The sequence below is a fragment of the Oncorhynchus mykiss genome, chromosome 22 (assembly GCF_013265735.2).
Source record: "Oncorhynchus mykiss isolate Arlee chromosome 22, USDA_OmykA_1.1, whole genome shotgun sequence".
In the NCBI taxonomy this organism is placed as follows: domain Eukaryota; kingdom Metazoa; phylum Chordata; class Actinopteri; order Salmoniformes; family Salmonidae; genus Oncorhynchus; species Oncorhynchus mykiss.
Genome location: NC_048586.1, coordinates 970,791 through 996,635, shown reverse-complemented (window position 1 = coordinate 996,635; position 25,845 = coordinate 970,791). Strand labels below are relative to the sequence as shown.

The 25,845-nt window shown below is 43.0% G+C and overlaps 1 protein-coding gene across 5 annotated transcripts in view; it reads right to left on the bottom strand.

Moving 5' to 3' along the window:
- Nucleotides 1-25,845, bottom strand: part of tbc1d4 (TBC1 domain family, member 4) — a 139,850-nt gene that overhangs the window by 45,287 nt on the left and 68,718 nt on the right. Inside the window, exons 11-13 of one of the 5 annotated variants that reach the window (XM_021578614.2) lie at nt 24,857-24,910; nt 12,388-12,623; nt 9,369-9,521 (exon numbers count right to left, since the gene is read on the bottom strand). In XM_021578614.2, the coding sequence (XP_021434289.2) occupies nt 9,369-9,521; nt 12,388-12,623; nt 24,857-24,910 (443 nt within the window). Of the gene's footprint in view, nt 1-9,368; nt 9,522-12,387; nt 12,624-12,718; nt 12,746-12,962; nt 13,100-24,856; nt 24,911-25,845 lie in introns of those variants that run through there. The other 4 variants (XM_036959627.1, XM_021578616.2, XM_021578615.2 and 1 more) reach the window with 4 other exon arrangements.

Genomic DNA, 25,845 nt, shown 5'->3' with positions numbered 1-25,845 from the left:
GGTTACCTAACCTTACCACCTGGGTGAGGCACGTCAGGAAGTCAAGGATTCAGTTGCAGAGGGAGGTGTTTAGTCCCAGGGTCCTAAGCTTAGTGATGAACTATGGTGGTCTGCTTGAAACATGACAAGAGCAAACATCAAGACACAGATGCAGCCACTGTTTCATGGATGTTTGGATCATTTCCTTGGGAAAGAAGAAGTTGAGTTTGATGGGAGAGAGGAGAATATGGATAGGAAGATGATTGATCTATTCCAAGACTTTGGCTCTGTCCGAAATTGTAAAAGTAGGGCAATGTAAACCGAAAATGAGGGTTTCAGTCAGTATTCTTCCGTTTGGGTTCTAATGAATACACCCCAGGAGTAGGCCTCCTAGACACAGTTTTGCATTTTCCTCATTAAAGGTTAGGATTGGGGAGGAGACGCTGATCCTAGATCTGTACTTAAGGTAAACTTTATTCCGCAGCCACCTGGTAACCACCTGAGACTACTGAAGCTGTGAACCTGGGTGATGCTAGGTGTGCTAAGATTCAGTATCGCTACAATTAATTAAACAGCTAATTAACTAGCCTTGGCTGTAACTATTAAGAACTCTAGGGCCTGAGGGATTTGACTGTTGAGAGAGAGCAAAAGAGCGTGAGAGAGTTCAGTGGAGTAACTGATCATCAGAAGACGAGTCCATGAGGGACGATTCACATTTCAGAATGGAAATGTTAACCTTTTTGAAAATGTCTAGATGTGTCACCACCTGTGGGGAATGTAGATGTCAAATGGAGCTGGGAGAATTTAAAGGTGAATTCCTGGTTTCTAGGCCGGGTGAACCAGGGTATTGTTCAGTAGGCACAAAACTGAAGAAAATGTTCAGAAACAGAAAGTCTGAACTTGTCCAATAAGGAATGCCTGTTTTCCTTTTCTGTTGTACAACATTTAGCTGTGGTGTGCCCTAATGAACTGCACCAAGGAGAGCAAAATGAAGGAAGATCTATTCACAATCAATCCCTTTTAGTGCGCTATAGACATAATACAGGTGGTGCAGGGTAAAAGGCCGCCATATTTGGACTTTGGACTCTGTGTTAACAACCCTTCAGATGAGCTTCAATGCCATACAACTCTCCTACCGTGGCCTCCAATTGCTCTTAAATACAAGTAAAACTAAATGCATGCACTTCAACCGTCCGCTACCTGCCCGCCCGTCTAACATCACTACTCTGGACGGTTCTGACTTAGAATATGTGGACAACTACAAATACCTAGGTGTCTGGTTAGACTGTAAACTCTCCTTCCAGACTCACATCAAACATTTCCAATCCAAAGTCAAATCTAGAATTGGCTTCCTATTTCGCAACAAAGCCTCCTTCACTCATGCTGCCAAACATATCCTTGTAAAACCGACCATCCTACCGATCCTAGACTTTGGCGACGTCATTTACAAAATAGCCTCCAATACCCTACTCAATAAATTGAATGCAGTCTATCACAGCCCCATATACTACCCACCACTGCGACCTGTACGCTCTCGTTGGCTGACCCTCGCTTCATACTCATCACCAAACCCACTGGCTCCAGGTCATCTACAAGACCCTGCTAGGTAACGTCCCCCCTTATCTTACCTTGCTGGTCACCATAGCAGCACCCACCTGCAGCACATGCTCCAGCAGGTATATCTCTCTGGTCACCCCCAAAACCAATTCTTACTTTGGCCGCCTCTCCTTCCAGTTCTCTGCTGCCAATGACTGGAAAGAACTGCAAAAAATCTCTGAAACTCGAAACACTTATCCCCCTCACTAGCATTAAGCCCCAGCTGTCAGAGCAGCTCACAGATTACTGCACCTGTACATAGCCCATCTATAATTTAGCCCAAACAACTACCTCTCCCCCTACCATATTTATTTTGCTCCTTTGCACCCCCATTATTTCTATCTCTACTTTGCACATTCTTCTACTGTAAATCTACCATTCCAGTGTTTATTTATTTAAAAAAAAAAATGTTTACTTGCTATATTGTATTTACTTCGCCACCATGGCCTTTTTTACCTTTACCTCCCTTATCCCACCTCATTTGCTCACATTGTATATAGACTTATTTTTCTACTGTTTGTCTGTTTTACTCCATGTGTAACTCTGTGTTGTTGTACCTGTCGAACTGCTTTGCTTTATCTTGGCCAGGTCGCAATTGTAAATGAGAACTTGTTCTCAACTTGCCTACCTGGTTAAATAAAGGTGAAATAAAAATAAAAATAAATAAATATTGCATCACCCAGGTGGGTACTCGATAGTGATGTTGGATAGGGTGAGTTAACCCGAAAACCATCTTAAGAGACAGTGAAAGGATCCATAGACTACATAGAAACCACCTTTAAATATCTAAACCCTAAACAAGTGAAATATATCACTTAAATTGATCAGACATGCACAGTCATAGCTAGTGTTACAAGCATGTAATAAAACATATGAATAGTTAATGGTTTAAGCAAGAGGCTTCAAGAGACAGGCTACAACTCATATCACTGCATAATGAGAAACAGAAATGTCCAGAATAGTGTTGCATGGGATGGACTCTAGACTCTGCAGAATGCGTTGATGAAACACAGGGTTGACAATAGGTGAGTTAAGCTGGGAATATATACACAGTTTTGGTTAAATATAGGACTGTGAAGATTAGCATCGACATGCATACAAAACAAGACAAAGAGCATATCAGCGCCCACCCCTACTTCAGAAATAAATGGTAGAATCCAACAATAGAAACAACATTAACAATAAGATTTGGCCATTTTGCCAATCAAAAAAAGGGTGAAAGATGAAAGTACAATGCTTTCAGAAGGTATTCATACCCCTTATTCCACATTTTGTTGTGTTATAGCCTGAATTCAAAATGGATCAAATATATTATTTTCTCACCCATCTACACACAATACCCTATTATGAGAAAGTGAAAACATGTTTTTTAGAAATCTTTGCAAATGTATTCGAAATGAAATACAGACATCTCATTTACATTAGTATTCACACCACTGAATGTTAGAATCACCTGGAATGTACAATATTTGCCCGTTATTCTTTAAAAAAAATCCAAAATCTGTGATATTGGTTGTTGATCATTGCTAGACAACCATTTTCAAGCAATAGATTCTCTAGCAGATAACATTCATTGTCTTCTTCATAAGCAACTCCAGTGTATATTTGGCCTTGTGTTCTAGGTTATTGTCCTACTGAAAGGTGAATTCATCTCCCAGTGTCTGGTGGAAAGCAGACAACCAGGTTATCCTCTAGGATTTTGCCTGTGCTGAGCACCATTTAGTTTAATTTTAACCTTAAAAAGTTCCCTTGCCAATGACAAGCTTACATTACCCATAACATGATGCAGCCACCACCATGCTTGAAAATATGAGGAGTGGTACTTAGTAATGTTGTGTTGGATTTGCCCAAAACATAACATTCAGGGTATAAAGTTAATTTCTTTGCCACATTTTTTTGCAGTTTTACTTTAGTGCATTGCAAACAGGATGCATGTTCTGGAATATTTTTTATTCTGTACAGGCTTTCTTTTTTTCACTCTGTAACTTAGGTTGGTATTGTGGAGAAACGACAGTGTTGTTGATCCATCCTCAGTGTTCTCCTATCACAGCCATTAAACTCAGTAATTGTTTTAAAGTCACCATTGGCCTCATGGTGAAATCGCTGAGCAGTTTCCTTCCTCTCCAGCAACTGAGTTAAGAAGGGCACCTGTATCATTGGGTATATTGATAGACCATTCAAAGTGTAAAGTTAACACATCTACCAATGACTACCTCTGGTCTTTGTGGTTGAATCTGTGTTAGGAAATCAATGCTCCACTGAGGGACAGATAGGGGTACAAAGATGAGGTAGTCATTACAAAATCATGTTAAATACTATTATTGCACACAGAATGAATCCATGTCATTTATTTTGTGACTTGTTAAACACATTTTTACCCCTGAAATTATTTAGGCTTGTCTTAACAAAGGGGTTGAATACAGTGGCTTACGAAAGTATTCCCCCCCTCGCATTTTTCCTATTTTGTTGTCTTACAACCTGGAATTAAAATGGATTTTGGGGGGGGTTGCATTATTTGATTTACACATGCCTACCACTTTGAAGATGCAAAATATGTTTTATTGAGAAACAAACAAGAAAGACAAAAAAACTGAAAACTTGAGCGTGCATAACTATTGACCGCCCCAAATTCAATACTTTGTAGAGCCACCTTTTGCAACAATTACAGCTGCAAGTCTCTTGGGGTATGTCTCTGTAAGCTTGGCACATCTAGCTACTGGGATTTTTGAAAATATTTCAAGGCAAAACTGCTCCAGCTCCTTCAAGTTGGATGGGTTCTGCTGGTGTACAGCAATCTTTAAGTCATACCACAGATTCTCAATTGGATTGAGGTCTGGGCTTTGAAAAGGTAATTCCAAGACATTCAAATGTTTCCCCTTAAAACCCGTGATTGTTGATTTAGCAGTATGCTTAGGGCCATTGTCCTGCTGGAAGGTGAACCTCCGTCCCAGTCTCAAATCTCTAGAAGACAAACAGGTTTCCCTCAAAAATATCCCTGTATTTAGCGCCATCCCAGTCCCTGCCGATGAAAAACATCCCCACAGCATAATGCTGGTGTTCTTGGGGTGATGAGAGGTGTTGGATTTGCACCAAACATAGCATTTTCCTTGATGGCCAAAACCCTCAATTTTAGTCTCATCTGGCCAGAGTACCTTCTTCCATATGTTTGGGGAGTTTCCCACATGCCTTTTGGCGAACACCAAACATGTTTGCTTATTTTTTTCCGGCCACTACCGTAAAGCCCAGCTCTGTGGAGTGCGCGGCTTGAAGTGGTCCTATGGACAGATACTCCAATCTCCGCTGTGGAGCTTTGCAGCTCCTACACAGTTATCTTTGGTCTCTTTGTTGCCACTCTGATTAATGCTCTCCTTGCCTGGTCTGTGAGTTGTGATGAGCAGCCCTCTCTTGGCAAGTTTGTTGTGGTGCCATATTCTTTAATTTTTTTAATAATGGATTTAATGGTGCTCTGTGGGATGTTCAGAACAGGTGTATATATACTGAGATCATGTGACACTTAAATAAAGTCCACCTGTGGGAAATCCAACTAATTATGTGACTTCTGTAGGTAATTGTTTGCACCAGATCTTATTTAAGGCCTTCATAGCAAAGGGGGTGAATACATATGCACGCACCACTTTTTACAATTTTTTTAAACAAGTTCTTTTTTTCAACAATCTCAATAGAATCCATTTTAAATTCAGGCTGTAACAACAATATTTTGCTGCAAAGAGACAGAATCACCAGATCCTTTATTCTGGTATTGCCCCTATGTAGCTTGTTTCTGGTCACAGGTTCAGGAATTGTTAAAAATCCCAACATTCACTTAAAATGAACCTTATAAATAGCAGTGTAGGGTGATTTGGAAAGCCATAGTCAATCAATCAATAGTACAATAATACTCGAAGGAAAGTTTTTCATCTTTAGCTCACAATCTCCGAAAACTACAGTGGTTCCTCCTATAAAAGTTGCGTCATACTGCGGCACACCTTGCGGCATTCTGTGGTTTGTCATTTCATTCTTAGCCATTTTTTATGTTACTGCAAGTTATTGCTAGTTTGACCACCAGAGGGTATCTTTGAGAAGCATTTGATAGTCTTCCATATTGCAGGCACGTGGGAGAATGGGGTTCAATTCTCCAACGGGGAGGAAGGAGTAGACTGTCCTTGTAAATAAGAATTTGTTCTTAAATGATTCCATGTGTTATTTCATAGTTTTGATGTCTTCACTATTATTCTACAATGTAGAAAATAGTAAAAAATCCTGGAATGAGTAGGTGTGTCCAAACATTTGACTCGTACTTGCTTAATTAATAAAATTAATATTATGGTGTTTCAATTCCATTAAAAATGAATAACCCTCTGGGTAAATTCAGTCCGTTTCGCTATCGGAGCGTATACTGGACATTCGGACCAAGGAGTACTGTTGATTTGAGCATTCTGGCCTTACAACAGCAGTCAAGCACCCAAGCTAATCTTGGCTAGCTTCCTAGCTACTTCCAGACACAAATGAGACCACTCTGACTATTTTACTCGCCCTAGCACAGCTGGTTAGGCAGTTTTCATGTTATCCAGAGGGTTGGTGATTAACTGTGCTGCTAGAAACAATTTAATTGCGCTTTTTTGCCAACGTTTACTGACACCGCCCATATTCAACAGGTGTTGAGCGCACATAAATTCATTATTCTGCGCTCTAGCACACTCAGACGAGAGTGCTCTGAAATCGGCGTAGATAGCCAGAGCGAATTTACAAATGTACCCGAATGTCCATTGAGAACACATAACGACAATACCATTTAGCTAATCTAAGAATGACGGGAATGATCAAGTTAATTAATGTTGGGTAGTTAGTTAGCCTTTAGTTAATATACTGGAAAGTTTGATGTATAACTACAAATGTTAGGTAGCTAGCTAACATGCCGGTACCTACTGCTGCATATATGCTATGTGGTTCGTAAGGACTGCGTAGCTAACAAATTGTCAGCTAACATAACGTGTAAGGTAACTTATTTGAAAAGTCATTACTTTATTACATTGAGTACCAAGCTACCCCAAGGTTGCACTCTGTCGACTCTGCGGCTTCAGCATGCTTTTGGTTCACAGTCGATAGCACACTGGACTTTGGGCAAGAAGGTTGAGGATTCGAAACCTGCTCCATGATTAGTTTCATTTGAAGTCATACACAATTACTGTGTGATGATGGCATCTCAGGTAAGCAGTACTGGGCGTTCTTCCGTCCAACTTCTACATAGCTAGTAGTTAGCTCCTACGATTTAGTGTTGGTTCATAACATCCTACTATATTACATAGAAACATACATACCGTATATAACATTCTACTATATTACGTACAGTTGAAGTCCGAAGTTTACATACACCTTAACCAAATACATTTAAACTCAGTTTTTCACAATTCCTGACATTTAATCCTAGTAAAAATTCCCTGTTTTAGGTCAGTTAGGATCACCACTTTATTTTAAGAATGTGAAATGTCAGAATAATAGTAGAGAGAATTATTTATTTCAGCTTTTATTTCTTTCATCACATTCCCAGTGGGTCAGAAGTTTACATACACTCAATTAATATTTGGTAGCATTGCCTTTAAATTATTTAACTTGGGTCAAATGTTTCGGTTAGTTTTCCACAAGCGTCCCACAATAAATTGGGTGAATGTTGGCCCATTCCTCCTGACAGAGCTGGTGTAACCGAGTCAGGTTTGTAGGCCTCCTTGCTCGCACACGCTTGTTCAGTTCTGCCTACAAATTTTCTATAGGATTGCGGTCAGGGCTTTGTGATGGCCACTCCAGTACCTTGACTTTGTTGTCCTTAAGCCATTTTGCCACAACTTTGGAAGTATACTTGGGGTCATTGTCCATTTGGAAGACCCATTTGCGACCAAGCTTTAACTTCCTGACTGGTGTCTTGAGATGTTGCTTCAATATATCCACAGAATTTTCCTACCTCATGATGCCATCTATTTTGTGAAGTGCACCTCCTGCAGCAAAGCACCCCCACAACATGATGCTGCCACCCCCACAACATGATGCTGCCACCCCCGTGTGCTTCAAGGTTGGGATGATGTTCTTCGGCATGCAAGCATCCCCCTTTTTCCTCCAAAAATAACAATGGTCCTTATGGCCAAACAGTTCTATTTTTGCTTCATGAGATCAGTGGACATTTCTCCAAAAAGTACTATCTTTGTCCCCATGTGCAGTTGCAAACTGTAGTCTGTCTTTTTTTATGGTGGTTTTGGAGCAGTGGCTTCTTCCTTGCTAAGCGGCCTTTCAGGTTATGTCGATATAGGACTCATTTTTACTGTGGATATAGATACTTTGTACCTGTTTCCTCCAGCATCTTCACAAGTCCTATGTTGTTGTTCTGAGATTGATTTGCACTTTTCGCAGCAAATTAGGTTCATCTCTAGGAGACAGAACGCGTCTGCTTCCTGAGCGGTATGATGGCTACGTGGTCCCATGGTGTTTATACTTGCGTACTATTGCTTGTACAGATGAACGTGGTATCTTCAGGCATTTGGAAATTGCTCCCAAGGATGAATCAGACTTGTGGGGGTCTACAATTTTTTTTCTGAGGTCTTGGCTGATTTCTTTTGATTTTCCCAAGATGTCAAGCAACGAGGCACTGAGTTTGACAGTAGGCCTAGAAATACATCTACAGGTACACCTCCAATTGGCTCAAATGACGTCAATTGCCTATCAGAAGCTTCTAAAGCCATGACATCATTTTCTGGAATTTTCCAAGCTGTTTAAAGGCACAGTCAACTTAGTGTATGTACACTTCTGACCCACTGACCAACTGGAATTGTGATACAGTGAACTATAAATGAAATAATCTGTCTGTAAACAAAATGACTTGTGTCATGCACAAAGTAGATGTCCTAACCGACTTGCCAAAACTATAGTTTGTTAACAAGACATTTGCGGAGTGGTTGAAAAATACGTTTTAATGACCCCAATTTAAGTGTATGTAAACTTCCGACTTCAACTGTAACAATAATACATTACTGAACATAAACTCATTAATCCCACCCCTCAGCCACTCTCAGCACATCCCACCTACTGTATCACCGTAGACCACCCTCGTTTGGTTTCCATTCCACATATATTCTTAAATTGTGCTGTGATGTTTTACATACGTTTTGAGCATTGAATATATCTTATATTTTAGATTCTTCAAAGTATCCGCCCTTTGCCTTGACAGCTTTGCACACGTGTCAATCTCTCAACCAGCTTCAAGCGGTAGTCTTTGAACAATCTAAATAGAATGAGATAAATATATTTTGATTTGTTTAACACTTTTTTGGTTACTACATGATTCCATATGTGTTATTTCATAGTTTTGATGAATTCAACTATTATTCTACAATACAGAAAATAGTAAAAATAAAGAAAAACCCTTGAATGGGTAGGTGTGTCCAAACTATTGACAGGTATTGTATATGTATCAGAAAATCTGTAAAAACAAAAAAAAAAAGCTGTGTCCTCTGAAGAGAGGGGGGAGGGGGAGTGTTGGATGGGTTAATAAAAAAGAATACAAAAACAAACAACAAAATGTGGAAAAGTTCAAGGTGTGTGAATACTTTCTGAAGGCATTGTAGATATAGGCAGGGACGAAAAGCCAAGTGTTAAAAGATTTAGGTGAACGCAACGAATAACTGCTACTGCCATCCCACCGACAAAACATGCCCCCCAACCAACCCCTCCTCCCATTTTCTCTGCCATCCCTGGCCGGTAATTCCGGTGTGGTCAAAGCAGGGGGGCGAGCATGCACCCCCTCTCACCTCCAGAGGGTCCTGGTGTCGGCCAAAGACCCCATGGACCCGAAGGAGCCCTGGTAAAAGCTTTTCAGGAAAGTGGGAGCGGAGAAGGAGGAGGAGAGACTGAAGTTGGACTCGCTCTCCGACACGCTGCGCGTTCTCGAGTAGGGCACGGGGCTAGGATGGTGTTCAAAATAAAGAAACCAAGGTTATTGTGGAATAAATGTGGTCTGGATGCAAAATGTTAATTTAAAAAAAAGTCATGTCATGGGCTGGTGACATTATGATGTTGACTGTGTTTGTAGGGTCTGTTCTGTTGGTTGTGTTATTTTTGTGTTGTGAAAACAATGTTGATCAGCAGAAACTAGACCGGATTGACTCGTTTTAAAGGGAATCAAATCTGTTATGGTGGGAAAGATATTCACATAATATGAAATTGAAGAATGTAAAATAGATGACATTGTTGATCTAGAACAGATGGGTGCGTAAATGATTTGTCAGTTAGTGACACACTCATTAGTGTGGACTTTCCATGACAGTTAGTTTTAGCGTCTTAAAGCTGAAATCCACATAATGAGAACAGTGCCACTGTTCACCCCAGCACATTTGTTATTGTTTTATAGATGCAATGTAGGAGAGGAGCATCCAGCATCCTGTAAACATAGATCTTTTTTTACAGTAAATACTCTGCTGTTCTATCACGTGTGCAATGAAATCCGAAGGGGAAAAACTGTGTTAGTTGTTTAAAGTAACTTCCTTGCTGTTGTAAAATGGATGTGTCAGTTTCACCATTACGAATTCCAGCTTAAAAACAAAACTTTCCATCAATATTTCAATAACAGTAGCTGTCAATGTGTCATTGCTAGCATTAGCCACTAAAGAACATGTTCCACATTCAAGTACAATATGAGGTGCTATTTTATAAAAGGCCCTATGACAATCTTATTTACATCACAAATAAAGCATGTTTCCTCATCACAAGATGCTGTCTATACACAAAAGTTGACTAGGGCAAATCACCAGGCTAGAATGAGAGAAGCTTCAGAAGAAGATCTGCATCTACACACATAGAAATAGAACAAACAGAATAGTCATTCAATTTCTACGTCTGTGCACGGTGCTAAATTGCCTTCAAAAAGTATTCATGCCCCTGGAATTTTCCACATTTTGTTGTCGGAATTCAAAATTGATGGCATTTTTTTTCTTACCCATCTACATAATACCTCAAAATGACAAAGTGAAAACATATATACATATGTATATTTTTCTTAACCATCTACACGGAATACCCCATTATGACAGTGAAAACACATATATATATATTTTTTTTTCTTACCCATCTACATGGAATACCCCATAATGACAAAGTGAAAACATATATGCAGTGGGGTAAAAAAGTATTTAGTCAGTCACCAATTGTGCAAGTTCTCCCACTTAAAAAGATGAGAGAGGCCTGTAATTTTCATCATAGGTACACTTCAATTATGACAGACAAAATGAGAAAAAAAATCCAGAAAATCACATTGTAGGATTTTTAATTAATTTATTTGCAAATTATGGTGGAAAATAAGTATTTGGTCACCTACAAACAAGCAAGATTTCTGGCTCTCACAGACCTGTAACTTCTTCTGATCACAAGAACAGTGAGCAAAAACCCCAGAACCACACGGGGGGACCTAGTGAATGACCTGCAGAGAGCTGGGACCAAAGTAACAAAGCCTACCATCAGTAACACACTACGCCGCCAGGGACTCAAATCCTGCAGTGCCAGACGTGTCCCCCTGCTTAAGCCAGTACATGTCCAGGCCCGTCTGAAGTTTGCTAGGGAGCATTTGGATGATCCAGAAGAAGATTGGGAGAATGTCATATGGTCAGATGAAACCAAAATATAACTTGTTTGTAAAAAATCAACTCGTCGTGTTTGGAGGACAAAGAATGCTGAGTTGCATCCAAAGAACACCATACCTACTGTGAAGCATGGGGGTGGAAACATCATGCTTTGGGGCTGTTTTTCTGCAAAGGGACCGTGTAAAGGAAAGAATGCATGGGGCCATGTATCGTGAGATTTTGAGTGAAAATCTCCTTCCATCAGCAAGGGCATAGAAGATAGAACGTGGCTGGGTCTTTCAGCATGACAATGATCCCAAACACACCGCCCGGGCAACGAATGAGTGGCTTCGTAAGAAGCATTTTAAGGTCCTGGAGTGGCCTAGCCAGTCTCCAGATCTCAACCCCATAGAAAATCTTTGGAGGGAGTTGAAAGTCCGTGTTGCCCAGCAACAGCCCCAAAACATCACTGCTCTAGAGGAGATCTGCATGGAGGAATGGTCCAAAATACCAGCAACAGTGTGTGAAAACCTTGTGAAGACTTACAGAAAACGTTTGACCTCTGTCATTGCCAACAAAGGGTATATAATAAAGTATTGAGATAAACTTTTGTTATTGACCAAATACTTATTTTCCACCATAATTTGCAAATAAATTCAATAAAAATCCTACAATGTGATTTTCTGGATTTTTTCTCCTCATTTTGTCCGTCATAGTTGAAGAGTACCTATGATGAAAATGATAGGCCTCTCTCATCTTTTTAAGTGGGAGAACTTGCAGGGAAGTATCTAAGAAAATCCCCAAATACAGATGTGCAAAGCTGATAGAGACATACCGAAAACGACTCAAAACTGTAATCGTTGCCAAAGGTGCTTCTACAAAGTATTTACTCAGGGATGTGAATATTTATGTAAATTCGATGTCTTCAATAAATTTGCAAACATTTCTAAAAACCTGTTTTCACTTTGTCATTATTGTGTGTAGATAGAGAAGACATTTTTTTAAATCCGTTTGGAATTCAGGCTGTAACACATGTGGAATAAGCCAAGGGGTGTGAACACTTTCTGAAGGCAGTGTAAATGGATATAACCAAACTATTGGGGCCAGGGTCCATTTGGTCCATCTTTATCTAATTCTAGTCACGTAGGAAGGAAGTGACATAAGGATAACAGGAAGTGAAGTGTGTGGCTTCGTGTCATGGCCTTTGTTTGTTTACCTGCTCTGCAGTAGTTCGGGGTTGACAGACTGCTGCCTACGGAGCAGGGTCTTGCTGTGGGTACCAGTGCCCCCCTGTTGGACTCCCTGGGTGGACGCGTCGTTGAACGAGATGCGCTTCTTCACAGGCAGGTGGCTGAAGGTGTGGGCACGTCGCCGGAACTGGAGGGCATCTGGGTCATCGTCAGGGAAACCAGGGGGCGTGCCTGGTGGGGAGTCGCCGGGAGAGTCGTCCGCCTGGAGGGGACAGAGTGATGAAGATGAGGATGATGAAGAGAATGATGACTTGCACTGTACATCGGAGACCATTAATACACTTCCTGACCCCATACCTTATTTTGCATTAACCAGGTCCGAGACCAGAATAGTGTTGCATGAGGTGGACTCTAGACTCTGGAGAATGCATTGACACTCTAGGATAGAAATCAAACACAGCTAGAATACAAAACTTGCTGCTATGATACATAAAAAAATCCTGCATAAAATCCAATCTGATTCCGAAAACTAAAATACTTAAGCAATTACTAGCAATACAACTTCCACACTCCATTCCAAAGCCAACAGGTCTGCACTTACCGACTACTAGCAAGTGTCCTCACACTCAATACGGTACAACTCCACACACTCCAACTCTCTTAGTCCTATTCCCTGATGCCTCTGTGCCTCCCCATGCTGCTCCACTCATCTATTGTACTCTAATAAGCTGCACCCTGTGACTCACTGCATCACACTACAGGAGGGAAGGCCCTACACAGCTCCGTTCCAAACCAAACCCTCCATCCCTACCTTTACGCCGTTGCCGACTCCCTCTCACACATCTGACATGTAAGAAAAATGCAGGGCTACCTTGAAAAAGATACCTGGCCTCAATTGGTCCCCCTGCTTAAATAAAGGTTAAATCAATGCTGGTACTCCACATAGCTTGCGTAGAGGTTGGGGGTGGAATTATTCCTATGTTCCTCAAACCTAGTCAGTCCATTCAGTGCTGCCACAGACCAACAAGGGCATTGGGATATGACTCAGAGGTACGTTTGTTTGGTTTGGGACTAGGCCCGTTTCACATTGTGAAGAGGCTAGTATAGGCCCCTCCAGGTCCAGTGTTGGAGGGCCTGTTTACAAGGAAGTGTAGAGGAAGTATTGAGGCATTGCTCAGCAGACACAGAGCAGGACACATCCCGTCTCTGTTTCCTACCCTGGCCTCTGTGTCCGGAGACCGCCCTCAGATCATAGTAGAGGCCTCACTCAGCTCAAAACACAGGTCCCGAGGCCAGGGGGTAACACACCACACAGAAACATACACAAGACAAAGACAAAGGCAAAAACATGGACCCACACAAACATGCATGCACACACATGTACACACAGACTCCCAGAGACAAACACGCACGAACACACATGTACACAGTCACAGTCAGCTGTGGGAAAAGGCAACTAAGGTGAATAGAACACATCTGACACTGTCCTTGATTTTGGAGAGGTGTTGCCCCGTGTGCTGAGTAACAATATTTTATTTAAAAAATTATATGACCGGATAATGAGTGAAAGACTGGTAGATCGGGGAGGGAGGGAAGGTATTGTTGTTGAGTAATACTATATTTCTATGTTCTAGGTTGTTCTGAACTGTGAGCGAAGGTGGTAACTTTGCATACTAGTTGTAAGTGCTTGTGATGTACATCCCGTGATGTTTTTACAGGAGAAAGCAAACTCACTCACACTTCTGGGGCATGTGAGGACTCATATGTTTGTGTGTGTGGTCCTACTATGATTTAAAGCAGGGATCACCAACTAGATTCAGTAGCGGGACAATTTTTTCTTGAGTGGATGGTCAGGGAGCCAGAACATAATTACAAATAATTTGTAGATTGCAAATTGACCGCAAGTAACCCAAACAGATATAACATTTGACTAAAACATTATAATTTCAAACCTTGTTTAGATTTGTATATGTCACGACTTCTACCGAAGTCGAAGCCTCTCCTTGTTCGGGCGGTGCTCGGAGGTCGACGTCACCGGTCTTCTAGCCATCATTGATCCATTTTTCATTGGTTTTGTCTTGTCTTCCTACACACCTGGTTTCAATCCCATTCATTACCTGTTGTGTATTTAACCCTCTGTTTCCCCTCATGTCTTTGTCAGAGATAGTTTGTTATTCAGTGTTGTGTTTGTATTGGTGCGCGACGGGTCCTCGTACCCACTTTGTTTACTGTTACATTAAATGTTTGGAGTTATGTTTCGTTTATCGTTATTAAAAAACTCCATTCAGTTTGATTCTCCTACGCATGACTTCCCTGCCACCTATACACACACAACTCTGACAGTATATGATCACATATATCTCTTAATTATGCGTGGGAATAGTTTGTAACATATTTACAAAATTTAAAATCAGCCTTTTAAGTCCAACAAATACATTTTTTAGGGCAAAATAAAATCAGTTGGGGAACTTGATTTATGGTATAACATGTACCCCTCCCTGTCTCTCCCCGCCCACGCCCATTGCCAAAATGTCTGACGGGGGGGGGGAATTGGCCAGAGGGTCGACATCACACCCCCATCCCACATTTTGCATCCTTGTGACACTAGAGTGAACAACTCCGCCATTAAACAACCGTTCAGGCTACGTTGGAAAATACATTCAGGAAAAAAACCTGGGAATATTCATGTGTCATGTTTGTTTTTTAAACAATCTTTGAGAACTAACAATCACCAAAATAAAAGCTAGACAGTAAGGGAGAAAAAAAAGGAAAAAAAACAATTTAACAGTATCCACTTTGTTATTATGTTTCAGAAAAACAACACATTGTTAGTTCTCAAAGACTGTAATTATAAAAAATATATAGGTCCATTATCTTTTCTTTTCTCTCAGCTGCTTGGCAAAATATGTAGAATTACAGGAAATTAGCTTTAAAAGTGGAACATTTTCTCTCAGCTGCTTGGCAAAATATGTAGAATTACAGGAAATTAGCTTTAAAAGTGGAACATTTTCTCTCAGCTGCTTGGCAAAATATGTAGAATTACAGGAAATTAGCTTTAAAAGTGGAACATTTTCTCTCAGCTGCTTGGCAAAATATGTAGAATTACAGGAAATTAGCTTTAAAAGTGGAACATTTTCTCTCAGCTGCTTGGCAAAATATGTAGAATTACAGGAAATTAGCTTTAAAATACACTCCTCAAAAAAATAAACACTAAAATAACACATCCTAGATCTGTAATGAATGAAATATTCTTATTAAATACTTTTTTCTTTACATAGTTGAATGTGCTGACAACAAAATCACACAAAAATTATCAATGGAAATCAAATGTATCAAGCCATGGAGGTCTGGATTTGGAGACACTCAAAATTAAAGTGGAAAACCACACTAGAGGCTGATCCAACTTTGATGTAATGTCCTTAAAACAAGTCAAAATGAGGCTCAGTAGTGTGTGTGGCCTCCACGTGCCTGTATGACCTCCCTACAATGCCTGGGCATGCTCCTGATGAGGTGGCTGATGGTCTCCTGAGGGATCTCCGCCCAGACCTGGACTAAAGCATCCGCCAACTCCTGGACAGTCTGTGGTGGATAGAGCGAGACATGATGTCCCAGATGTGCTCAATTGGATTCAGGTCTGGGGAACGGGTGGGCCAGTCCATAGCATCAATGCCTTCCTCTTGCAGGAACTGCTGACACACTCCAGCCACATGAAGTCTAGCATTGTCTTGCATTAGGCGGAACCCAGGGCCAACCGCACCAGCATATGGTCTCACAAGGGTTCTGAGGATCTCATCTCGGTACCTAATGGCAGTCAGGCTACCTCTGGCGAGCACATGGAGGGCTGTGCGGCCCCCCAAAGAAATGCCGACCCACACCATGACTGACCCACCGCCAAACCGGTCATGCTGGAAGATGTTGCAGGCAGCAGAACGTTCTCCAGGCGTCTCCAGACTGTCACGTCTGTCACATGTGCTCAGTGTGAACCTGCTTTCATCTGTGAAGAGCACAGGGCGCCAGTGGCGAATTTACCAATCTTGGTGTTCTCTGGCAAATGCCAAACGTCCTGCACGGTGTTGGGCTGTAAGCACAACCTCCACCTGTGGAGGTCAGGGCACCCTCATGGAGTCTGTTTCTGACCGTTTGAGCAGACACATGCACATTTGTGGCCTGCTGGAGGTCATTTTGCAGGATCCTCCTTGCACAAAGGCGGAGGTAGCAGTCCTGCTGCTGAGTTATTGCCCTCCTACGGCCTCCTACACGTCTCCTGATGTACTGGCCTGTCTCCTGGTAGCGCCTCCATGCTCTGGACACTACGCTGACAGACACAGCAAACCTTCTTGCCACAGCTCGCATTGACGTGCCATCCTGGATGAGCTGCACTACCTGAGCCACTTGTGTGGGTTGTAGACTTCGTCTCATGCTACCACTAAGAGTGAAAGCACCGCAAGCATTCAAGAGAAGTGGTCTGTGGTCACAACCTGCAGAACCACTCCTTTATCGGGGGTGTCTTGCTAATTGCCTATAATTTCCACCTGTTGTCTATTCCATTTGCACAACAGCATGTGCAATTATTTGTCAATCAGTGTTGCTTCAGTGGACAGTTTGATTTCACAGAAGTGTGATTGACTTCCGGCGCCGACAGAGATGGCCGCCTCGCTTCGCGTTCCTAGGAAACTATGCAGTTTGTTGTGTTATTTCTTACAAAAAAACGACTTCGTAAAAGGGGGAAACGAAGCGGTCTTCTGGTCAGACTCCGGAGACGGGCACATCGTGCACCACTCCCTAGCATACTTCTCGCCAATGTCCAGTCTCTTGACAACAAGGTTGATGAAATCCGAGCAAGGGTAGCATTCCAGAGGGACATCAGAGACTGTAACGTTCTTTGCTTCACGGAAACATGGCTCACTGGAGAGACGCTATCGGAGTCGGTGCAGCCAGCTGGTTTCTCCACACATCGCGCCGACAGAAACAAACATCTTTCTGGTAAGAAGAGGGGCGGGGGCGTATGCTTCATGGTTAACGGGAAGTGGTGTGATTACAACAACATACAGGAACTCAAGTCCTTCTGCTCACCTGATTTAGAATTCCTCACAATCAAATGTCGACCGCATTATCTACCAAGGGAATTCTCTTCGATTATAATCACAGCCGTATATATTCCCCCCCAAGCAGACACATCGATGGCTCTGAACGAACTTTATGTGACTCTTTGCAAAATGGTATCCATATATCCTGAGGCTGCATTCATTGTAGCTGGGGATTTTAACAAGGCTAATCTGAAAACAAGACTCCCTAAATTGTATCAGCATATCGATTGCGCAACCAGGGCTGGAAAAACCTTGGATCATCACTATTCTAACTTCCGCGACGCATATAAGGCCCTGCCCCGCTCTCCTTTCGGAAAAGCTGACCACGACTCCATTTTGTTGATCCCTGCCTACAGACAGAAACTAAAACAAGAAGCTCCCGCGCTGAGGTCTGTTCAACGCTGGTCCAACCAATCTGATTCCACACTCCAAGACTGCTTCCATCACGTGGACTGGGATATGTTTCGTATTGCATCAAACAACAACATTGACGAAAACGCTGATTCGGTGAGGGAGTTCATTAGAACGTGCGTTGAAGATGTCGTTCCCATAGCAACGATTAAAACATTCCCAAACCAGAAACCGTGGATTGATGGCAGCATTCGCGTGAAACTGAAAGCGCGAACCACTGCTTTTAATCAGGGCAAGGTGACCGGAAACATGACCGAATACAAACAGTGTAGCTATTCCCTCTGCAAGGCAATCAAACAAGCTAAGCGTCAGTATAGAGACAAAGAAGAATCTCAATTCAACGGCTCAGACACAAGAGGTATGTGGCAGGGTCTACAGTCAATCACGGATTACAAAAAGAAAACCAGCCCCGTCACGGACCAGGATGTCTTGCTCCCAGGCAGACAAAATAACTTTTTTGCCCGCTTTGAGGACAATACAGTGCCACTGACACGGCCCGCAACCAAAACATGCAGACTCTCCTTCACTGCAGCCAACGTGAGGAAAACATCTAAACGTGTTAACCCTCGCAAGGCTGCAGGCCCAGACGGAATCCCCAGCCGCGCCCTCAGAGCATGCGCAGACCAGCTGGCTGGTGTGTTTACGGACATATTCAATCAATCCCTATCCCAGTCTGTTGTTCCCACATGCTTCAAGAGGGCCACCATTGTTCCGGTTCCCAAGAAAGCTAAGGTGACTGAGCTGCCCTGTGCAACTGGGTACTGGACTTCCTGACGGGCCGACCCCCGGGTGGTGAGGGCAAGCAACAACATCTCCACCCCGCTGATCCTCAACACTGGGGCCCCACAAGGGTGCGTTCTGAGCCCTCTCCTGTACTCCCTGTTCACCCACGACTGCGTGGCCACGCACGCCTCCAACTCAATCATCAAGTTTGCGGACGACACAACAGTGGTAGGCTTGATTACCAACAACGACGAGACGGCCTACAGGGAGGAGGTGAGGGCCCTCGGAGTGTGGTGTCAGGAAAATAACCTCACACTCAACGTCAACAAAACTAAGGAGGTGTTTGTGGACTTCAGGATACAGCAGAGGGAACACCCCCCTATCCACATCGATGGAACAGTAGTGGAGAGGGTAGTAAGTTTTAAGTTCCTCGGCGTACACATCACAGACAAACTGAATTGGTCCACCCACACAGACAGCATCGTGAAGAAGGCGCAGCAGCGCCTCTTCAACTCAGGAGGCTGAAGAAATTCGGCTTGTCACCAAAAGCACTCACAAACTTCTACAGATGCACAATCGAGAGCATCCTGTCGGGCTGTATCACCGCCTGGTACGGCAACTGCTCCGCCCACAACCGTAAGGCTCTCCAGAGGGTAGTGAGGTCTGCACAACGCATCACCGGGGGCAAACTACCTGCCCTCCAGGACACCTACACCACCCGATGTCACAGGAAGGCCATAAAGATCATCAAGGACAACAACCACCCGAGCCACTGCCTGTTCACCCCGCTATCATCCAGAAGGCGAGGTCAGTACAAGTGCATCAAAGCTGGGACCGAGAGACTGAAAAATAGCTTCTATCTCAAGGCCATCAGACTGTTAAACAGCCACCACTAACATTGAGTGGCTGCTGCCAACACACTGACTCAACTCCAGCCACTTTAATAATGGGAATTGTGGGAAATGATGTAAAATATATCACTAGTCACTTTAAACAATGCTACCTAATATAATGTTTACATACCCTACATTATTCATCTCATATGTATACGTATATACTGTACTCTATATCATCTACTGCATCTTTATGTAATACATGTATCACTAGCCACTTTAACTATGCCACTTTGTTTACATACTCATCTCATATGTATATACTGTACTCAATACCATCTACTGTATATTTTCCTCAATAAAGTAACTATTACCAGTTTGTGCATTCATCTTAAAATAGCGGGTATAGTAAGTGCACTTTTCCTCAATAAAGTAACTATTACCAGTTTGTGCATTCATCTTAAAATAGCAGGTATAGTAAGTGCACTTTTCCTCAATAAAGTAACTATTACCAGTTTGTGCATTCATCTTAAAATAGCGGGTATAGTAAGTGCACTTTTCCTCAATAAAGTAACTATTACCAGTCTGTGCATTCATCTTAAAAGTGCAGGTATAGTAAGTGCACATTTCTTCAATAAAGTAACTATTACCAGTCTGTGCATCTTTGATATATGAAATAGCAGGTATAGTAAGTGAACTTTTCCTGAAATAAGTAACTATTAGCAAAGTCAGCACAAGAAAACAAACAAAAAAAGCTCAGCTCCATGGAAAAATGTGTAGAATTGCAGGAAATTGGTTTAAAATGCTCACATTTCTGTACAGCGCCAACATGGGGGCCTCTAAAATATAGCCACTTGGACAGCCGACTGCCAAGCCCCCACCTCAGCCCTTTCTTGCTCTCCCACCTAACTGGCTTTTTCTTTTTCCACGGAAAGATGTGTAACTATGAAAAGCCAACTGACATTTACTCCTGAGGTGCTGATTAATCCAAGATGGCGTAGCAGTCAGACGTCTTTGTCCTGTCGTGTCCCTTGTATATATCGTTTTACATATTTTTCGTCGCATATCCTTTAAAATATTTTGCTAAACCTCATCATCTAAATACTCTCCTGCAACCCGCCTCACCCAATGTGGCGTGGATCTGCTTTTATTTCCTAAAGTATTTATATTTACTTCGGATCCGGAATCCCTCCACTGAAGCTAGCCAGCTAACTACCAGATATCAGTCAGCAAACCATTGCCAGCGGTCATCAGCTAACCTTCAGCTCGGAAAGCTCTCGCCAGTTTCGAACAACATGACTCTAACCAGAGCATAACGGACCTGTTATTTTTATCCCCGGATTCCTACCGCAAACTGAACATTTTCATCTGGATCTTCACAACTAGCTAACCGCAATCCCGGATGACTACTCCTGGCTAGCGTTTCCATCCCAGAGCAAGCACCAATTTAGCTTGAAGCTAGCCCGGCCAGGGCTCCTGTGCTACCACCGAAGCATACTTCAGGGCTACAATATCGGCCTGCTAGCTACCTAGAGCAACTTGGAACCCTACTAATTACACGACTAATTATCGACGTCACCGCATGAAGAGGCAAAAACAGACTTACCCCCCCCCCCCAAGGCTAACTTTCTAGCCCCTGCTATCTGCTTGCTTGTTAACCCGGTCTGCTAACTGCTAAACTGCCGGGCCCTGGTCTGCTAACTGCTAGCTTGCCTGCCTGGTCTGCTAACTGCTAGCCCTTGCTAACTGCTTGCTTGCTAACCCGGTCTGCTAACTGCTAGCCCTTGCTTGCTTGCTAACCCGGTCTGCTAACTGCTAGCTTGCACTGGTCTACTAACTGCTAGCCCATGCTAACTGCTTGCTTGCTAACCCGGCCTGCTAACTGCTAGCTTGCCCTGGTCTACTAGGTGCTAGCTTGTTTAGCTCCGGCCTACTAACTGTTAGCTCGTTAGCCAGCAAACTGTCTGAACTGTGCCCTCGATACTATATGTGAACTGATTTCCCCCATCTATCTTCTGAGCTCGTGCTACTAGGTGACCTAAACTGGGACATGCTTAACACCCCGGCCATTCTACAAACTAAGCTTGATGCCCTCAATCTCACACAAATGATCAATGAACCTACCAGGTACAAACCCAGTAAATCAGTAAAAACAAGAACCCTCATAGATGTCATCCTAACTAATTTGCCGTCCAAATACACCTCTGCTGTTTTCAATCAAGATCTCAGCGACCACTGCCTCATTGCCTGCATCCGTAATGGGTTTGCGACCAAACGACCAACCCTCATCACTGTCAAACGCTCCCTTAAACACTTCTGCGAGCAGGCCTTTCTAATCGACCTGGCCGGGGTATCCTGGAATGACATTGACCTCATCCTGTCAGTAGATGATGCCTGGCTATTCTTTAAAAGTGCCTTCCTCACCATCTTAAATAAGCATGCCCCTCTCAAAAAATGTAGATCTAGGAATATATATAGTCCTTTGTTCACGCCAGACCTGTCTGCCCTTGGTTCACTGCCCTTGACCAGCACAAAAACATCCTGTGGCGTTCTGCATTAGCATCGAATAGCCCCCGTGATAGGCAACTTTTCAGGGAAGTTAGGAACAAATATACACAGGCAGTTAGAAAAGCTAAGGCAAGCTTTTTCAAACAGAAATTTGCATCCTGTAGTACTAACTCAAAAAAGTTCTGGGACACTGTAAAGTCCATAAGGAATAAGAGTACCTCCTCCCAGCTGCCCACTGCTCTGAGGCTAGGAAACACTGTCACCACTGATAAATCCACTATAATTGAGAATTTCAATAAGAATTTCTCTACGGCTGGCCATGCTTTCCACATGGCTATCCCTACCCCGGTCAACTGCCCGGCACCCTCCACAGCAACCCGCCAAAGCCCCCACCCTTTCTCCTTTACCCAAATCCAGATAGCCGATGTTCTGAAAGAGCTGCAAAATCTGGACCCCTACAAATCAGCCGGGCTAGACAATCTGGACCCTCTCTTTCTAAAATGATTTGCCAAAATTGTTGCAACCCCTATTACTAGCCTGTTCAACCTCTCTTTCGTATCGTCTGAGATTCCCAAAGATTGGAAAGCTGCCGCGGTCATCCCCCTCTTCAAAGGGGGTGACACTCTAGACCCAAACTTCTACAGACCTATATCTATCCTACCCTGTCTTTCTAAGGTCTTCGAAAGCCAAGTTAACAAACAGATTACTGACCATTTCGAATCACACCATACCTTCTCCGCTATGCAATCTGGTTTCAGAGCTGGTCATGGGTGCACCTCAGCCACGCTCAAGGTTCTAAACGACATCATAACCGCCATCGATAAGAGACATTACTGTGCAGCCGTATTCATCGACCTGGCCAAGGCTTTCAACTCTGTCAATCACAACATTCTTATTGGCAGACTCGACAGCCTTGGTTTCTCAAATGATTGCCTCGCCTGGTTTAGCAACTACTTCTCTGATAGAGTTCAGTGTGTCAAATCGGAGGGCCTGTTGTCTGGACCTCTGACAGTCTCTATGGGTGTGCCACAGGGTTCAATTCTCAGGCCAACTCTCTTTTCTGTATACATCAATGATGTTGCTCTTGCTGCTGGTGATTCTCTGATCTACCTCTATGCAGATGACACCATTCTGTATACTTCTGGCCCCTCCTTGAACACTGTGTTAACTAACCTCCAGACGAGCTTCAATGCCATACAACTCTCCTTCCGTGGCCTCCAACTGCTCTTAAACGCATGCTTTTCAATCGATCGCTGCCCGCACCTGCATGCCCGTCCAGCATCACAACTCTGGACAACTCGGACTTAGAATACGTGGACAACTACAAATACTTGGGTGTCTGGATAGACTGTAAACTCTCCTTCCAGACTCACATTAAGCTTCTCAAATCCCAAATTAAATCTAGAATCGGCTTCCTATAATCGCAACAAAGCATCCTTCACTCATGCTGCCAAACAAACCCTCGTAAAACTGACCATCCTACCGATCCTCGACTTCGGTGATGTCATCTATAAAATAGCCTCCAACACTGTACTCCAAAAATTGGATGCAGTCTATCACATTTTGTCACCAAAGCCCCATATACTACCCACAATTGCGACCTGTACGCTCTCGTTGGTTGGCCCTCGCTTCATACTCGTCGCCAAACCCACTGGCTACAGGTTATCTACAAGTCTCTGCTAGGTAAAGCCCCGCCTGATCTCAGCTCACTGGTCACCATAGCAGCACCCACTCGTAACACGCGCTCCAGCAGGTATATCTCACTGGTCACCCCCAAAGCCAATTCCTCCTTTGGTTGTCTTTCCTTCCAGTTCTCTGCTGCCCATGATTGGAACGAATTGCAAAACTCTCTGAAGCTGGAGACTCACATCTCCCTCACTAGCTTTAAGCACCAGCTGTCAGAGCAGTTTACAGATCACTGCACCTGTACTTAGATTAGCTGTTTACAGATAGGCTATCTACCTACCTCATCCCCATACTGTATTTATTTATTTATTTTGCTCCTATGCACCCCAGTATCTCTACCTGCACATTCATCTTCTGCCGATCTACCATTCCAGTGTTTAATTGCTATATTGTAATTACGTCGCCACCATGGCCTATTTATTTCCTTAACTTACCTCATTTGCACTCACTGTATATAGACTTTTTGTTTTCTTTTGTTCTACTGTATTATTGACTGTATGTTTTGTTTATTCCATGTGTAACTCTGTGTTATTGTATGTGTCGAATTGCTACGCTTTATCATGGCCAGGTCGCAGTTGCAAATGAGAACTTGTTCTCAACTAGCCTACCTGGTTAAATAAAGGTGAAATAAAAATAAATAAATACCTGTTGGACCCTCGACAACCACTGTGTTTATTATTATTAGACCCTGCTGGTAATTTATGAACATTTGAACATCTTGGCCATGTTCTGTTATAATCTCCACCCGGCACAGCCAGAAGAGGACTGGCCACCCCTCACAGCCTGGTTCCTATCTAGGTTTCTTCCTAGGTTTTGGCCTTTCTAGGGTGTTTTTCCTAGCCGTGCTTCTACACCTGCATTGCTTGCTGTTTGGGGTTTTAGACTGGGTTTCTGTACAGCACTTTGAGATATCAGCTGATGTAAGAAGGGCTTTATAAATACATTTGATTTGATTATGATTTAGCAACACGGCACATTCAGTACAGTAGTTCCTATGTGATAATTTCAATAGCACAAATTGAACAGAGGGAGAGGGGGGAGAGAAAGGGGCAGAGAAAGAGGGAAAGAAAGAGGGGGAAAGAGAGCGAGAAAGAGGGGACGAGAGACAGAGAGGGAAGAGGGGGAGTGAGAGAGAGGGGGGAGAAGAGAGCGAGGGTGAGAGACGGGGGAGAGAGAGATAGAAAGAGAGGGAGAGAGAGAGACTGCTACCATCGAATGAGATGCCCTGGGAATTTTGGAATACTCACTCTCTCAAAGCTCCCCCCCATGCTTCCAAGGCGACCTCTCATCTGGTTGGCGCCCTGAGGATAAAAGAGATAAATACTATTGATGTAAATGTGTGAACTTTTTGTGAGCAGCACGTTACATAACTGAACCTGATTTCAAACAGGTTCAATATTTTGCTGACGTGGAATATCAAAAACGTGTCCCTAAGCCTGATAGCAATTGACAAGTGAGTTCTCACATCAATTGGATAATTTCAATATTTGACCCGAGGCCTCGAATGTGCCCTCACACACATTTCTACAACACAAAATCCATGTGTACATGTGTGTATAGTGCGTATGTTATCATGTGTGCGCGCATGTGTCTGAACCTGTGTGTGTGTCGGGTCACAGTCCTTGCTATTCTATAAGGTGCATTTTATCTGTTTTTATTTTACCTAATTTCACTGCTGCATGAGTTACTTGATGTGGAATAGAGTTCCATGTAGTCATGGCTCTATGTAGTACTGTGCGCCTACCATAGTCTGTTCTGGACTTGGACTGTGAAGAGACCTCTGGTGGCATGTCTTGTGCGGTATGTGCGTATGGTGGTATGTCTTGTGCGGGTGTCTGAGCTGTGTGCCAGTAGTTTAGACAGACAGCTAGGTGCATTCAACATGTCAATACCTCTCATAGTGAATGATTTGTCCCAAATACAATGCTTTTAGTTTTTGAAATATTTAGGACTAACTTATTTCTTGCCACCCACTCAGAAACTGACTGCAGCTCCTTGTTAAGTGGTGCAGTGATTTCCCTTGCTGTAGTAGCTTATGTGTATTGTGTTGAGTCATTAGCATACATAGACACACAGGCTTTACTCAGAGCCAGTGGCAGGTCATTAGTACAGATTGAAAAAGTCTGATCCTACCTGTATTACAGTATGTTGGAGAGGCTTCCATTAAAGAATACCCTCTGTGTTCTGATAGAGAGGTATCTCTCTATCCACAGTAATGCGATAACAATTACGTTTT